General features: G+C 43.7%; 1 protein-coding gene across 5 annotated transcripts in view; it reads right to left on the bottom strand.

Annotated features, from left to right (window-relative positions):
* Positions 1-16,630, bottom strand: part of LOC144730083 (IQ motif and SEC7 domain-containing protein 1-like) — a 78,016-nt gene that overhangs the window by 48,941 nt on the left and 12,445 nt on the right. The window contains exon 1 of one of the 5 annotated variants that reach the window (XM_078610623.1): positions 13,627-14,335. The exons of 1 other annotated variant lie outside the window; for it this stretch is intronic. In XM_078610623.1, the coding sequence (XP_078466749.1) occupies positions 13,627-13,721 (95 nt within the window). In that variant the 5' untranslated portion in view covers positions 13,722-14,335. 3 more of the 5 variants (XM_078610627.1, XM_078610628.1, XM_078610624.1) reach the window with 3 other exon arrangements.

Here is a 16,630-nt window from a genome sequence, read left to right as displayed (position 1 = left end):
CTGAAAGTTTGACATCGTATTCTCCTGGGCGTCCGACTTTGGGGGACTGACCGCTTGCGGCAGCTTCAGTTGAAGTTGCTCCGACGGACAGATGGAGAGGATTTGGCAAAGCACGTATGTACTAACGTAAACATGTCTCAGAGCTTACAGGACTCAAATTGCGTTTGAAAGGCTGCTGCATTATTTTAGGAAAATCAATATGTCCGGGACATTTTATGCAGCTCATGTTTTGTTTATTAGATTCTTCCTCTCAAGGGGAAGACGTGTTTTTTTTAAAAATATATATATTCCAAGTGTAGTACGAGTATATACAGTTTATGTTAAGAAAGAGACCATATAATGTATACAGATGCATGTAATATATGTCTCTCTGTGTATAAAGCGGGAGTGTGGGGAGCAGTAGTGGAGCGGTTAGCGCGCTGCACTACAAATCCGGCGACCAGAGTTCGATTCGCTCATGGCCAACATCGGTGACGAATATCTGAACCGGTTCTGGGGCTCCCTTAGGTCGACTCAGCCTCAAATGAATACCTGGTGCGGTGGGTAAACATCGCCACTATGGAGACAAAGGCGGCCGGGCGTGGTGTTGGACACCCACCCCCTCGTGTGCCGTGGCGGGCTTCATAGGTGCCCACTAACAGCACTTGCCCCAACAGTCTGTTAAGCCTATACGGGGGGTCTTTGTCTTTGGTATAATCATACAGCTCATTGTAACAAAAGAGAACATGCACTTCAATGGGCTTTTTCCGCCTTAAGTAAAGGACGTCATTGTGCACTACTGTATATGCAAAACATCAAATAAAATATTAATGGCCCGCATTAGCAGAGGCACGAATGGACAAATACAAAGGCCAACCGACATTCATCATAATCACGTCCTTACAATAGCAAAGGTAAGCGTCCCTGGTACAACGGTTAGTACCCTGGACCTTGCAACACAGAATTTGTCGGTTCAAGTTCCTCTATTTGGCACGGCAGTTGCAACAATGGTACAAGCTTCTCAAATCCCGACTCAACGCTTTCCGTCCATCAAATGACACATAGCAATGACTTGATCCGCAGGTCCCATGTGGAGGGGTAAAAAGTGACGGGTTATCTCCCAGCTCTTCCAACATGTTGTTGGTCAACGTGGATGAATAGACCAGGCATCCTCGAGTGGCATGAGCAAGCATTTGCAAGGCTCGAGCTTGAACTTTTATCAACAGTAAAATGTAAAAAAATACTGTTCAGGCAAAGAGCCTTCTTCACGCCTGAGAGCGAGCAGAAAGTTGGAGGTCGCACTAAACACGAACGGCTAAACACTCTTAAGCAGACAAAGTTAAACGGGTTTTAGTTGTTGTGATGCAGTTATGAAGTCTCAAACGAACATGTACTTTCATTTACAACGGTTCGTGTTTCCATGATTTGACTTGATGTGCTTGTCAATTGATTCTTGTGAAATAAAAAAAGTAATACAGTGATCCCTCGTTCATCGCGATTAATGGGGACCGGAACCCCTCACGATAGATGAAAATCCGCGAAGTAGGATTGGCCCCATAGGAATTTCCGTATATGTGTGTGTGGGTACCAGAATGTTTTAAATATGTATATCTATACTTTATATATATATTTTACTTAAATCTATTTAATTATAAAACCTTAATATTATACATTCACTCTCTCTCTCTCTCATACGATACGTATTATGGTGTTCTACACTCACCAATGACAGTAGTATCTTGAGACTTGACTCCAGTAATGACGACGACGACGATGACAATGACGATGACAATGACGACGATGACAGACCTGTGCAGTTCGATGAATGTGATGATGAATGATGATGATGATGGTGTTACTGCACAGGTATAATGAGGCCTTTAAATCATTTCGAAAAATCCACGATGCACTGAAGCCGCGAAACTTGAACCGCGAAGTGGCGAGGGATTACTGTATATCAGTTACATGTTGTAAATTAAAATGCATATTAATTTGAGTCTGCATAACTGCTTCACATTAACAACAAAACAAAACCCAACACGTGTCATTCGTCAACTCCACAGTTTATTAATTGTCAAGTGCGATCTCCAACTTTAAGTTGGTTAGTCACTCTGCTCTTAAACGTCTGTCTATTATAAATGTTTGCATCGTCAAGCGGGAACGTGGTGCCATGGGTCAGCACACTGGACTTGCAAATCCAGAGGCAAACCAGTTCAATCTCACGGCGCAGCAGTTGCGACAATGGTGCACGTTTGTTAAATCTACCCAGTGGTATGTTGCTCAATGGGCAGTTTGTGTGTTTAATTTGGAGCTTTCGTGACTGCAGGAATTATTCTTTGGTTCTTTCGGTAAAAGTCACGTATAAAGATAAAATAATAAATTTAATTAAGTATGCTAGTATATAATTTAAATTATTATTTTATCTTTATACGTGACTTTACCGAAAGAACCAAAGAACAGTTTGTGTGTTGTGGGGTGACGTGTGGGGTGACGTGTGGGTACTCCCACCGATTCAAAGACGCCTTGGCCAGCCTGGAAGAGTAGGCCACATACTCTCTTCTGGTGGGTCTCCCTAGAGCTCACTCTGGTGGGGGATCTTTTTCTAGCTGTGGCATAAGCAAGACATCTCAGGGCTGCACCTTGTCTTGTTAATAAAGCAATGTTCATGGTGAGTCTGGTGAATTTTCTTGGCTTGTTTTCTAGGGCGAAGGTTTTGAGAAGACATTGCGTGGCTCATTCTGGCTAAACAGGTCTGCCACTCAACGCTTCACTTGTGACGTTATCTGCGGTGCCACACACTGCTTACCTGTCCGTGCTCTTAACATTGACGACACCATCTGATAAGACTGCATCACATTGTGTGGTCTTTCACTGATGTCAACGCAGCTCGTATTTTTTGTTCCGTAGGCTCCCTCCAATGCTATATAGCAGAGGTGGGACAAAGTCATTGTTATGCAAGTCCAAGTCGAGTCGCAAGTCATCAAATTCATGACTCGAGTCTGACTCGAGTCCAAGTCACATGACTCGAGTCCACATCTCATAGGTGGGACAAAGTCATTGTTATGCAAGTCCAAGTCGAGTCGCAAGTCATCAAATTCATGACTCGAGTCTGACTCGAGTCCAAGTCACATGACTCGAGTCCACACCTCTGCTATATAGTTTCATTGGCAGACGCAACATTTCATGCAACGGAGCTCCATACACATAGCTTTATATGATCCAAAATGAAAGGCATGGTTTAAGATGAATACTTGATAGATTATTTCAACGACTCCTCCAGGGTTTGAAGTACAACACACCTGAGAAACATTCAAGCCAAGCCGAGCTAAGATATTCCCGATTTTCCTGAAATGTCGTCGGACATCTCATTCAGTTTTTTTCGGCATTTCCATAATTCACTCGTGATGCAGGGAGCTAAGCTCACAGGACTCATTAAATCAACGGTGCCTGAAAGTCACCTTCCCGAACTGGTGCTGGCGCGCCTGGTCAGCATAAAAAAAAACAATTCATCTCGTTATTTAACAGCTTACCGCCGGCGGAAATTGGGGAGCCTTGCAATGGTTTTGGCAGCGGCAGAAAGGCCCCCAGTATGAGCCATCTAGATAATGTATCCACAAAGACAACTGACGTCTGACTATTTTATGCGTTTTTTTTTCATCTGCCGAGTTACTTAGTCGAATTGAAAAGCCACTGCGGTGGATGCTGTTTATCCGTAATTGTGCGTGCGTATTAAATAAATATTGATCGAAATGAAATGGCCGATATTGAATGCTGTCAGGTCAACTTTCCGCGGTGACAAGAGGGCTCTTTTCACATAATGCAATGTGACACTTTGCGTACTAAAGTATGATATAATCTCAGTAACCCTTTAAAATTACATATCTGCAGTACTGTATGTAGGTACAGCACATCAAGTATGCCATCTCTAACCGTATCTATTTTGAGTTTGTTTTCAAAGATAATAAAAGACTTCAACGCATTTGAAATATGAATGTGGAAAAAGTATGATCAGGGGTTTAATTTTAGCCACGTCTGTCCATGTAGGCGACCAGATATGTATCACCATACCCAGCACACCACATCCAGTATACCTATCGCAAAGACCATAGCGAATAATCACGTGTCACTTGTACTCCAGGGCTATCAGCAACCCAGAACATTTCGATTTAAAGCTTTCGTAAATGCAGGGATTCATATTCTTGGTTCTACGTGAATTTACCGAAAGAACCAAGAATATGAACCCAGAACATATTAATTGAGAAAGTAAGCTCTGTTTATGATTATTCGTAAAGTCATCTTGTTCAGCCTATGCATGTACTTTCATTGAATGCTTGTCTCTTGCACAACATCTGCAAGGGAGTCACGGTAGTGTTTAGTCATAAGTCACATGAAGTGATACAATGCCCTGTCAGCACGCGGTGGCCACGAGAATATATCGACAACCTGTGCTTGTCTGAAAACCCTCTCTCGTTAATGAGATTTTTGTGGCGACAAGCCAGGGATGGGCAGGAAGCTCCAGTCAAAATCTGCGTCTAAATACACACATTTTACTGTCGTCTTGTACGAGGCACCCCATGGGTGTAACGCGATTCCCTGCATTCCGGCAATTATCCAAACTCCCCGTTTGTCCGCTAGCTTGCTCGCCAGAAAGGGTGCCCCAAGTGAGTGATCCCGCATGTGCACGGTGCAGCGAGTGCAGTTTGTGTTATGACTAAATCCTGCCTCACGCATATTTAAATCAGGAGTACATATACACCTCCAGGCTTGGCACATTAAATAATGCGCTTCTGAAATCTCCCACGCCTCTGTCCACCCAGCAGTACGAATGGGCACGCCACTGTTAGTCTGTCGGCAAGTCTCGTGTGGTGGGGTAAAGTGTGGGTCCTGCCACCTCTTCCAACGTTTCTGGCCGGTATGGAAGAAGAGTGAGCCAAAGTACACTCTTATATGGGATCTCTAAAGCTCTTTTGAGTCGAGGCCCTTCTGCCGGCAGTGGCTTGAGCAAGCAATGTCAGGGCTGCACCTTTGCCTTTTTACAGCCCTTTTGACAATCCACACGGGAGGCCTTAGGGCAGTCATTTGATCATATTTCACCATGCCGGTCGGTGCAGGCTGGTGAAGGCGGGGAGCATGGATGCAGGTGCATAGAAGTACAGCACGACATAGGATTTCGTCACTGTCCTCTGCTTCCCACAATGCACGGAGCCCCCGCAACCTATGACACCTGTTTTGCCTGTGGTCGCCAATCCCAACGGCATGCAGATTCAAACCTGCCGAGCTTCCAAAATGTGATTAGATCTCCCGTTGAGAAAATGTCACACAGGAGGTGCCTGACTTTCCTCAATAGAAAGTGCTCTGAAGTAAAATGTCTATTTTAAATTCAGACCAAAACTCATTAAAGTAGATATTCCATCTCAAGGGAGTTGTAGCTTGGTTCTAGATGAAGCCTTGCATTGCTTGTTTTAGCCGCAGTAAATGTGGTAAATAAAAGAGTGCAGAAAGTGTTATGTAAAGTGTTGTTTGTGCATATTGCTGACTATTTATCTGGATGCTTTCCATGTCGTCTGGAGAGACATTTATTTGTATTTAAAAACTTTGGAAATTCAAATTACGACACCGATCATCCCTTCATTTGTTTAAATTCAGATAGTCGTTAGTCAATCCACTGCTGGATGAAGGCTGTGGGTCACTTGTTTTTTTTTACCATACTTCACCACGCTGGTTAGTGAAGGTTGGTGAAGGGGGGGGACTAGGATTGGTTCAGATATCAATCATCGCTGATGCCAGCCATGGCCGTGAACCAAACTCATAGCGTAGTGCACTAACCACTGCATCACCGCTACCGCATTGTACTCTTAATTACTATTATTAAAATAATCAATTCTGACAGCTCCACTCTTTGACAGCCCAAACTGGACGCTGGTTAATCAAGTGCCCATCTAGAGCCGCATCATTACAGGACATGTACTTCACAGTAAATGCTAAAAGTTCCGCAGTGCGATGTTGTAATAGTAAGTTGTCAAATCGGACTTGCAATCCGGTGCGGCAGTTGAAACAAGGGTGCAGGTTTCTCAAGTCCACCCATCGCTGTCCTTCAAGCAGTCCAAGATGTCTCAAGTCCACCCATCGCTGTCCTTCAAGCAGTACAAATGGGTTCACAACAGACAGCCGATCGGCATGTCACGTGCGGTGGGAAAAAGTGTGGATTACTGCCACCTCTTCCAAGATGTCTGGCCAGCATGGAAGAGTAGGCCAAATACCCTCTCTTGAGCTCCCACTTGTAGAACCCATTCCACCAGGAGTGGTGTTAGCAAGAAATTGCAGGGCTGCACCTTTACCCGTTATGACAGTATATATATATATTTTTTTTAATTGTAGCACAATAGCTTTCGGCTGTAGTCAAGCAGCATACATCGTGGAAACTTCTTCCTTCCGTTATTCGGAATCCACTGGTGCTATGCACTTTAAAATCTAAACTGAAAACGTATTTGTTCGGAACTGCTTTTTGTGTTTAGTTTCTTGTCCTTACCCCGCACCTCCGTTTAGCACGGTCGGCTACGTACGGTGCGAAAGAAGTTCAACATACGTACGTACGGCGAGCACAATGTGTGTCAATGTTTCAATGTTATCTACACGGGTATGAACGAGATGTGCATTCATTCTCGTCCCCTTACAAGCTGGTTATAGGTTTGTAACAGGGTGCCCAGCAGTCCATGTTTTGACTACAGCTGGCCTGTGGCCCTGCATACCTCTTGTGCCGCGCTGCAGCAGGAATGCTCCGAGGCTTGTGGGCTAGCGAGGTGAGCCAACTCCCATGGCCCAGGGTTGTGAGATTCCTATTTTTGAAAATTCACCCCTTGGGTCCCTCGTGCGTGGCGGGCGGCGCTAAACAAAGTACAAGCTGTACGCGTTCGCAGGCGATCGTTTTTTTCTTTTAAAACCCTCCGGCCAACTTCACAATAACGGACGAGCCCTCATGCTAATTTTGTGTTTAAAACGTAAAAGCTACCACAGCTTTGCTTGTGCAACCGAATCCGTGGGGTTACAAAGTTATTTTCTTGCCCGGCGAAGCATTCTGCGGGTTTATAAAGCCTTCGCCAGAGCCGTGACCGCCGCGCTGTAATTACATATTCACCAAATGCTTTTTGCACTTGGGACCTGCGACACGTGTTTGTGATTCACGCAAAGCACCTCAAATGGGCTCGTAGTTTTGTTTCCACCGTTTCTCGGCACACCGTAGCTCACCTAGAACAAAAAGCCAATCGGCGTATCAATGCTTGCATGCTGTATTGAAAATAACAAAGGGGTGGTAAAAAAGTTTCTTAGTGTTTAGAGTGCGTTGAAATTGCTCACACTCGTTCTAGTGCAGTATTGTCAGCAGTATGAATGGGTACCCAGAAGTCAGTCGATTTGGAGGTCTTGCGTGTGGTGGGGTGAAATGTGGGTACTCCCATCGCCACCAAAGACATCTGACCGGCATGGAAGAGTAGGCCATGATGCCCTCTCGAGGAGCTCTCTAGGCCTCCATTCAGAGGAGGCCCTTCCACCAGCAGTGGCATCAGCAGGCAACTGCAGGGGCCACGCCTTTACATTTTCAGTTTTTAGCTTTAAAGTCTAAATCATTATTATTCAACCACAGTGTATGGTTAATAGGATTCAAGAACAAAAGTGTATCCTAATTTTAAGTACACGTGGCTTTTGTATCCCCCTTATTTTGAATACTTTTCAATCAACCCCCATATAAAATAAGGCTCCGGGCACATTCAGCCTATAGAAACTAAATCCAGACAGTTGTGGTGTCTAAGTAGTTGGATATGACTGCCACAGGGATATTTCATTATCGTATGTTTCGTGACTTTGACCACTGTCATGGGGTGAAGACAGCTGCTTAAACCATCGTGGAAGGATTTTTTTTTTGCTTTGTACTTCCAAGGTGCCTTCTGACACTATTTTTACAGTCCTGTGCACAGTCTGCTTCATCTGGAAGTAATGCATGGACCATGCCATGATTTACAGCCAATGATAACATTCCCAACTCACAGCACAAATAAAGCATTGCTTTTTACAAAAATTACCAAACTGGCTGAAGCGGGAGAGAGAAAAAAACTCCAGTTACTACGAATTTTAAGCTGCGCGCGGCTATTGGAAAACAGAAAGGTCCATTTTTCTCTTTTTTTTTGTTAATAATCGTTTGAGACAGCCGGCGAGCGAACGTAAAAGTCACACTCGGACTAAAATTCACAATAGGGAATATTGTGCCTCTGGCTGGCTGCGTTAGTGGCCATTACTTGCATTCGCGGTGACTCAAGCAAGCTGCCTGCGAGTAAACAACAGACGTTCAGTGTTGTACTAATAGAGCCCATTTCCAGCTGTGCCCGGCTTATGTGAGGAATGCACGTACGCATGGTTGAACTTCTCTCGCACCGTACGCGGCTAAGCGCGCTAATGGGAGGTGCCGGGGAAGGACAACAAACTAAACAGAAAAAGCAGTTCTAAAGAAATTAGCTTTTCAGTCGACATGATTTAGAAGTGCGCAGATCCAGTGGCTTCTAAATATCGCAAGGAAAGAATGCTTGAACCTCGCCGCCGTTGCCGCTGGTACATTAGTCGTGTTAACGCGACGCGCTGTGGTGATAAAGGCTGGCCTGCAGGCTACTAATAGCTGAGTGGGCTTCACCTGGTAAAATAAATAGTTTTTTTAGTGATTCGATTATCTTTCCTATACTTTGCAACTCCTATCGTGAGTTTGTATTGTTTCTTGTTGTAACGTTCTTACCCCGTGCCCCGACTGGGTATCTGTGAAAAAGAGCTTCATAGCTCATCGGATTCCTCCTGCAGTCTAAATAAAGAATCTGATTCAAGAAAGAGCCACATTCACTTGTATCACCAATTTATGCACTTTAAAAAATACTTTAAAAATATCTACGATTTTTTTTAAAAACCTTCTATATGAAAAAGTGCATTCATACACGCTGATCAATGTAGAAATAGCACACGTCCTTTGATTAATGAAGATTTTAAAAATGCAATCAATTATATTTTCAATTAAGCAAATTGATTACATATGATCGATTCCCAATGAGTGCTGTACGTAAACACCGTTAACTAGAACAAATCCCCACACTCATCAGCCGCCCTGAGAAGTGGAAACAGAGGGAGGGGGAAAAAAACTGCAACAAAAAAGAACCAAAGTGAGCAGACATCGCTCGTGGCGCAGGACTCACCAGTCGTCCACAGCGAGCTCCAGCAGAGACTGGGTCCTCTCAGCGGCACAGTACAAACACCAGAGCGATGACATTTCTCGAGCAGCGCCGCCTCCTCCAGCCGTGGAGGAGAGGGCTCAAGCACGCGCGGGCGGGCGGGCGGGCGGCGTCCAGTCGCCGGCTAAGGGAGCGCAATGGGCGACCTCCCGCCAGCGTGGAGGGAGGTCTCAGAAAAGAAAAGGACGGACGAAGAGGCGAGAGGCCATCCAACGGGAGAAATAAAAGAAGGGCAGCGATCGATGGAAACCAAAAAAAAAGCTCAGGGCGCGCACGCACGGTCACGCCGGGCGTTGAGAACGATTGTGCGGAGCGAACGAGGCCATGCCCCTTAAAAGCGGCTCGCAGAGAGAAAAAACACGAGAGACGAGACAGCTGATGTAAACTTCACAGGGCACGCACACGGGCGGGACAGGAGCGTTGTGAGCGAGCCGGACGCGCGTCTGCGAAAGTAAACCGCGTTTATTCTTAGCCGGTGACGGTCCGAGAATGCAGCCTTTTTCCTTTCCATTCCTTTCTTTCCTCTACAAACTCTGTCTCCTTTGCCCATTGCCAAATTCGCTGGAAGGAGTGTGCGGCTGGCTTGGTGGCTCACGCATTCCAAAAGCGATGTGAGAGCTAAAAGGAAAAGGGGCCTCTGAGGGAGGCTCCCAAGGTAAAAAAAAAATATCGCAGCCTTGCCTCAAATTGTTCAACCTTTATATTGAATGTACGAACTATCTTCATAACTTCTAAGTGAATAGAACATTGAAACAAGACTGGCGGCCGTGTGGTGGCAAATCGGAGAGCTACGTGGTGGTCTAAGTTTCAGTTGAAAGCATTGACTGAGAAGACATCACACGTGTTATCCTGTTTATTAACTCCATTTATTATAAACTCTTGCAATTTGAGTTGTTCACTATTAACCTTCCATGTTATGTTTTTGAAGTGAATACCACACGTTTGGAAACCATACCCCCCTACTATGAAGCACCTCATATATGGAATAATATTGTAACCCTTTAAAGTACTGTACTGTCATTTCTCAATTATATTTTAATGGGAATTGGACTATGTTTGCCTCAGAAATTACGGATCTTCGTGCTCTGAACAAAACCTTAAACATACTTTTATATCTTTTGATTTGAAGCTTTCGTGACTGCAGGAATCCATACTACTTTTATATCAGTACATTACTGATAACTACAAGTATATGCTCGCCTTTGATTGGTGTTGTCCTTTAAGGTTTGTGAATCATCGCATGCTTTGCACACTGCTGTTATTCACTTAGCTGTGGGTGTTTCCCACACGGTGAGAGGGCCTATGCAGTTTCAAAAGGAAAAACTCAACCAAGAATAATACAAATAAAAATTCGACCGAGAATAATTAAAATAAAAACACGACCGAGTGTGCCTTCGTCTTGCTCGCACTGAAACCTGATTGTTTTTTTTCTTCCCAGGTCTCCCATTGGACAGTATTCTCAATCGGCTATCATTAGGCTACAAGTAAGATACTGTACATGAATCATAAAATAAAAAAAAATTGGCATTTAGAAGTAAAGATCTATAATAGCGGTTTTGTTTTGGGTGAGATCTCGTAAATATAAATTTTGTTAAAAATATAAATGTCGTTAAACCGGCCACCACCTGAAACAGCCAATTAGTAAGGCTTGTCCATGTTAACAAATCATGCCAATTCATTACTAGATCGGCACATCGGTGTGTTGGAGAGTAAACCCACGACATTTACAACTTGAGTACTGTGGCGTTTCGCCGGTAATTACAAGCAGCCTCATCAGGCGACAGACAAAATTGTGGAGAAATTCTCCTCCTGCTTCGGCCTTAAATAGAGGGGGGGAGGGGGGAAATGTGATGTAATTGTGGGTTAATCAGGTGCGAAGACTCGGGTGGGGGGGTAGTTTATGTAGTCATATAAATTACAATGGATGTATATTATTGGTTGGGTGATTCACAGCTAATCAACATGTATAATGTATGTACGTTATGTACATCATGGATGTACATGACCAATTTTTTTAAGATGATTACTTTAGAAAACTTTACATAACGAGTCCCGAATAATAGGGTTGCTTGTACAAAAACCATGCAACTTTCATCCCTTCAAATCAACGTAGAGAAGTTCATGCAAAAGTGATGCATGGTTGCAACGGAGTGAGTCACACAGCCCCAGAAGCGTGAGTGTAGCGAGTGACCTCTTGATCACAGGAGTCTCTGTGTAAAAAAAAAACGAAAGTATTTGCCTGTTGGAAGTGAAGAACTGCAACCAAAGCCCTTTCAAGGGGTACCCGGTGGGACTCGGGAGGTATTTGAAAGGCAAAAGACAGCTGGATGCAACAGTTGCATTCAGTTGCGCATGTGAGTTGAGGTATGGCTTCTGCGATGAGGACAAACCGGGATGGCTTATCCCGCGCTCAGTTCCAACAGTGCCGTAATGCGGGAACGACTTCTCACAAGAATCGGACGTTTAAAAAATAAACAGCTCCGCTCAAGAGATTTCGGTCAGATCAGCAGAGGCAGCTGTAAACGAAGGCCACAGCCTCTCGTGGACATCTGTGAGAAAAAAAAGAGCTTTGGAGCTCAACGGATTCCTCCAGTATTAATCAATATTCTGAAGGTCTCAACTGCCAATTTGAGGATGACTCATTATTCTTGTCCTAATGCAGCCTTGCCAAGTCACGGTACATTATGTTTTTTTTACTTGGGAAATCAAAATGTCTTGCAACGAAGTAACTTCAAAACATCCGCTGGCAGCGTGTGTAGGGATTGCACTGCGAGAGAATCGGTGTGATCTTCTTGTTGTGACTTTGTGAGTTAAGCCGGGATCTGGAGAGTATAGCCCGACTGGATATATAAGAAGTGCTTCATTCTATTACCACGTACATCAGCCTATGTATGTGGCTTTCCAGACCAATATCATCAAGCAGCATTTGTTAAAGGAAGCAAACACAGAACCGGTTTCAACATTTTTGGTTTCAACAGCAGATTCAGGCTTAAATTTTGATTTAAAGCTTTCGTGACTGCAGGGATTAATATTCTTGGTTCTTTCGGTAAAGTCACGTAGAAGCAATCATGGAAATCCACAGTGGATTTCACACCTGATGATGATTGCTTGTGTTGCAGTCGAAACGTCGTGAGAATTTTTATTGTTTTATATTCATATATTTTATTATTTCCCTTCTACGTGACTTTACCGAAAGAACAAGCAGATTCAGGCGTGTTAAACAAATGCTGCCGGATTGCCATATGTTATTGGTAAGAACACTCCATATAAAAAACGGGTCCCCGTTCATCACAAAAAAGCAATATCGTACACAAAACTCATTGTAGACATAGTTGGACTGAGAGAGAGTGAAGGGCTCAGAGTCTTTGTTGTTCAAACCAACACTGGGTCCATAGTGCCAAAGGGATAAGGGTTGGGATATTGTTGTGAAGTCAACAGTGCTTGCAGACTACAATTACTCACTTCGGCTGAAACTCAGGGATGGGCACATAGCCTGTGTGCATATTTCTGTTAAAACATTCCGCCAAAGACGACATACCGAAACCCAAATATACATGCAGATGAAATGTTCGGGCACATGCTGCACATTTTTAAAAATCAATTAAATAAGTCAACACCTTTGGCACCAAGTAAGAACACATTATGCGTCTGGTGGACCTCTCAAAGCCATTCTCGGCTGTGCGCTTGTTTTTCAGCTAACTTTAGCTTTTTCATTGAACACGATAAACATCTTTTTTATGTTAGTATCAAAGCAATGCAACTGGAATATGCAATGTTTCATTAGTTCAATGGAAATATTACATTCCAATGAGGATTCAGTTAAGTGTCAGGTTGGTCCACGGGTATGATTTAATGAGTGGTTACTATCATGCATTTTATACGTATCTATCTCTGTTGTTTAACAATATCATGGCACATGTAGCAACAGTATAGCTAAGAGGGGGAAGTGGTGGCACACGAGTTTGCGCACTGCGCAATGAACTCGGCCACCTGAGTTCAATTCCTGCCCGTGTCTAACGTCAGTGGCGATTGAGATCTGAACTGGTCCTCAGTTCCTTCTTCACCAATGTGCACTGACCAACCTGGTGAAGTATGGTCAACAACAAAAAAACTTTGACCACCACTGCGTGGGGAGCTCTTCATTTCAGTTGTGAATTACCAAAGCAGTTAAAATGACATCATTATTGAGTACACCTATTAAAATCAGACTGCCCGTATAAGTGTGGCACTGCATTATTTCGACAAATATTTAACAGTTTCCAGCAACTATCAAAACTTTCCGTGATTACCATTTGCTATTTATCGGTTGAACGTTCTGTATTCTATTGAGCAAATAGATCTTAAAGAAAAAGAGCTCCAGAAACAACGGCGAGCTTTGGTACTTTACCCGAAGAGTAGTTTTCTCAGGAAGATGTGGAAGAGACGACATCCACACTCGATGCCGCTCAAGAGGTTTAGCACTCTGACCATACGCAGAGGCATCTCGGCAGCATCGTGGGCATACTTGTGATTTCTTGACAGCTATACTCCCCACAAAAGAACATCGGACGAAAGGAAACCGCCCGACCATTCAGGACCGAGCGCTAAATGCCGCTCACATCCAGTTGCAACTCTGTGCTGAACAAATCTGCATTAAGGGAGTGGGAACGTGGGGTCAGGTGACGAGGCAGGGCCAATGATTAACCCTTTGCAGTATCTCCAGTGCGGCAAAAAGTGGCCTCGTCGGCTGCAAGAGGCGGCCCACCCTCTCGCGTGCAGCGTCAATTTTCGACGATCTGCGCAGCTGTCTGTGATTTACCGGAGTTTACATTGCATAGCGCTCGTTGAAAGGGCATTTTGAGTGCTGAATTGGAGACCAAAAATGTACACGGGCTGGGTTCAAATGGGCGAGTGTCTGGCTTCTAGGGCGCTTGGGCATTTTTCACACAGGCAGCAGTTGTGTGTTTGCGTGCAGTTAATGGTTAAGAAGCTGCTATTGGCTTCTCCCTTGATGCCTGTGCTATCCAGGGTAACGCCCTAGTGCTGCAGTGGAGCTCGCCATAGCGCTGATGTAATGCGATATTTAAATGTGCTGCACTTCCCACCTTCGTGCAGCTGCACAACATAGACAAGGCATCGCGTATGAAGATGGGAATGAATTCAACTACAGAGCTCTTTTGGGCAGATTGATGGAGCTTTTATTTAGAAGATGCATTTGTTTAACATTTTTTTTTATAACCATGAATGCAAAGGCAGCCCAATCATGGTGCATAATTGGTGAATATCAGCCCTTCCATTAAAATTGAAGTTAATAAAAAGGGCTATAATTTACCGTGTTTACAGAGCCACATAATTTTACATTGCTGATAGTAAACTGGCTGTTTAACAATTTTTCAAGTGAGAATTCCACCTGGAATTTTAATGTGTTGTTGAAATTAAACAATTTTGCTCGTGCTGGGTGAGAAAACCCTAATTCTTAGCTATGTGTTGGTACAAGTGGAATAGCTGCGTCCACTGATAAATCCACTTACGTAGATGTACAACGGTAGACTTTGAAAACACCACTTTAAAACTGTTCTGCAATTTGAGCGATTATTTTTTCGCCAGTGATAATATTTATTGTACCAAAAAAATCCGGAACCATCTCAGACAAAAAGAAGCTATGCAGGACTTAAAAACATCTCTGTTTATTGACATTTTCTCAAAATAGCTGAGTCATGCAGCAGATCTTTCAGCTTGCAGATTTTTTTTGACAGGGAGATGGCGAGTTTACTTATTTGCTTGTTTGCATGTAAACCGTCGAGAGAACATTAACTATTTTTCCAGGTTATATGTACGGCGCGCTAACCACTGTGTCAAAACATAGCTGGAACGGAGCGTCATTGATCACTACATCATGATTCATGCCTTAACCTCTAGGTTAATGGCATTTTCCATGCCAGTGTAATTCTTTAAATAAAATCGATACATTTAAAATGAGCGTGTAAAACTGTGGGGGATGAAAATAACCAGTTACACGGTAGGGTGGAGGGGCAGTGTTGGGTTCAATTTATGGTCCCACTTTTAGCCCAATTCCATTTGTAGGATTTGTGCCGAAATTTAAGACTTACTGAGAAATCCCAAATCCCACACAATAGCCAGTCCAACAATAATACAACGCTTGACGTACTATTTTCCAAACATTTTGAGAGCAGGCTAAACTTTTAAACATTTGGTTTCGTGAAAATGACTTGTATTTTCCATTTGTCAGGCTTAACTCCTCTTACAGCCATGAGTATATGCTGGCATTTAAAAAAAAATGTTATTAAACTTAAAATTTAATTATCAAGATTTAATTTCCAACTAAGAAAGAAATCCATAATAGAGAAATGCATAACTATAACTCAAATTAATTCCATATGAAACAAAAAATCACCAAAATGTCAACTGTCAATCTACTGCCAGGCATTCGATGCAGATCATGATGATTATTTGACCATGCTGGTCAGCACAGGTCAGTGAAGTCGGGCAGCAGAGAAGTGGGGAGATTAGAAGTTCAGTCCAACAATGTAGCTTGCCGCACTACTCTCTGCTGCACACCACGTAGCGCACAGTGGCCACCCATGCAAGCACTTACCGAAGCTCAACCCTGCAAAGTTCTAACGAGAATTAGTCACATTCCACGTGGTTTTGTCATAGGCACACATTATATGAATATAAAAGAAAAACTTACCACTGTATCTTCAAAGCTCTTTGTTATTGAATGATAATTCGGAAAGGGCCAGCCATTAACAAAACTGAACACATTTGAATGGTCTCGGACACTGCAGTGCGAGTTTTTACCTGCGACTCTGAAGGTGCTCTGCCTTAAACACACCGCGCTTCCCCTTTTTGTTCCCGTGCTATGGGTGTGCACAGGCCACCGTGGCACCTGACAGGCTGGTTGAGAGATTAGTCATCTCAATTCATACATTTTTGCTGTCTCCAATGCGAGTCCCTGTGGGCTGTCTGCTGTTTGGTGACTGTGGTTGAATGAGCGCCTCTAATGGAGTAGATGCCCGTACATTGTGAGACCTGAGATTGCCTTATCTAAGGAAACCCGCAGTTACAATTTGTATACGCTAACGACTGGAAAAACGACATCTTTACGATTATCACTTTTTACCCACTGGGGTGGACTGATGGAACAGTGGTTCGCGTGCCGTACCTATGGACCCATAAACCAGACTTTAGATTCCCAGCCACAGCTAACATCAGTGCTGATACCTGAACCATTCCAGAATCACCCCCACCACTCCCCCCCCACCTTTCCCAAACCTACACTGACCAGCATGATGAGGCATAGTCAAACGACCCCACAATTATCACTTTTCCAAGTGGCTATTTTACTCAAAGTGCTCGAAATACCCAAATATTGTGCATGGGTATAAATT

This window comes from Lampetra planeri, chromosome 34, assembly GCF_965212315.1.
Source record: "Lampetra planeri chromosome 34, kcLamPlan1.2.h2, whole genome shotgun sequence".
Classification (NCBI taxonomy): Eukaryota; Metazoa; Chordata; class Hyperoartia; order Petromyzontiformes; family Petromyzontidae; genus Lampetra; species Lampetra planeri.
Note: the sequence above shows the minus strand (reverse complement) of the source record. Positions and strands in the feature narration are given on the sequence as shown.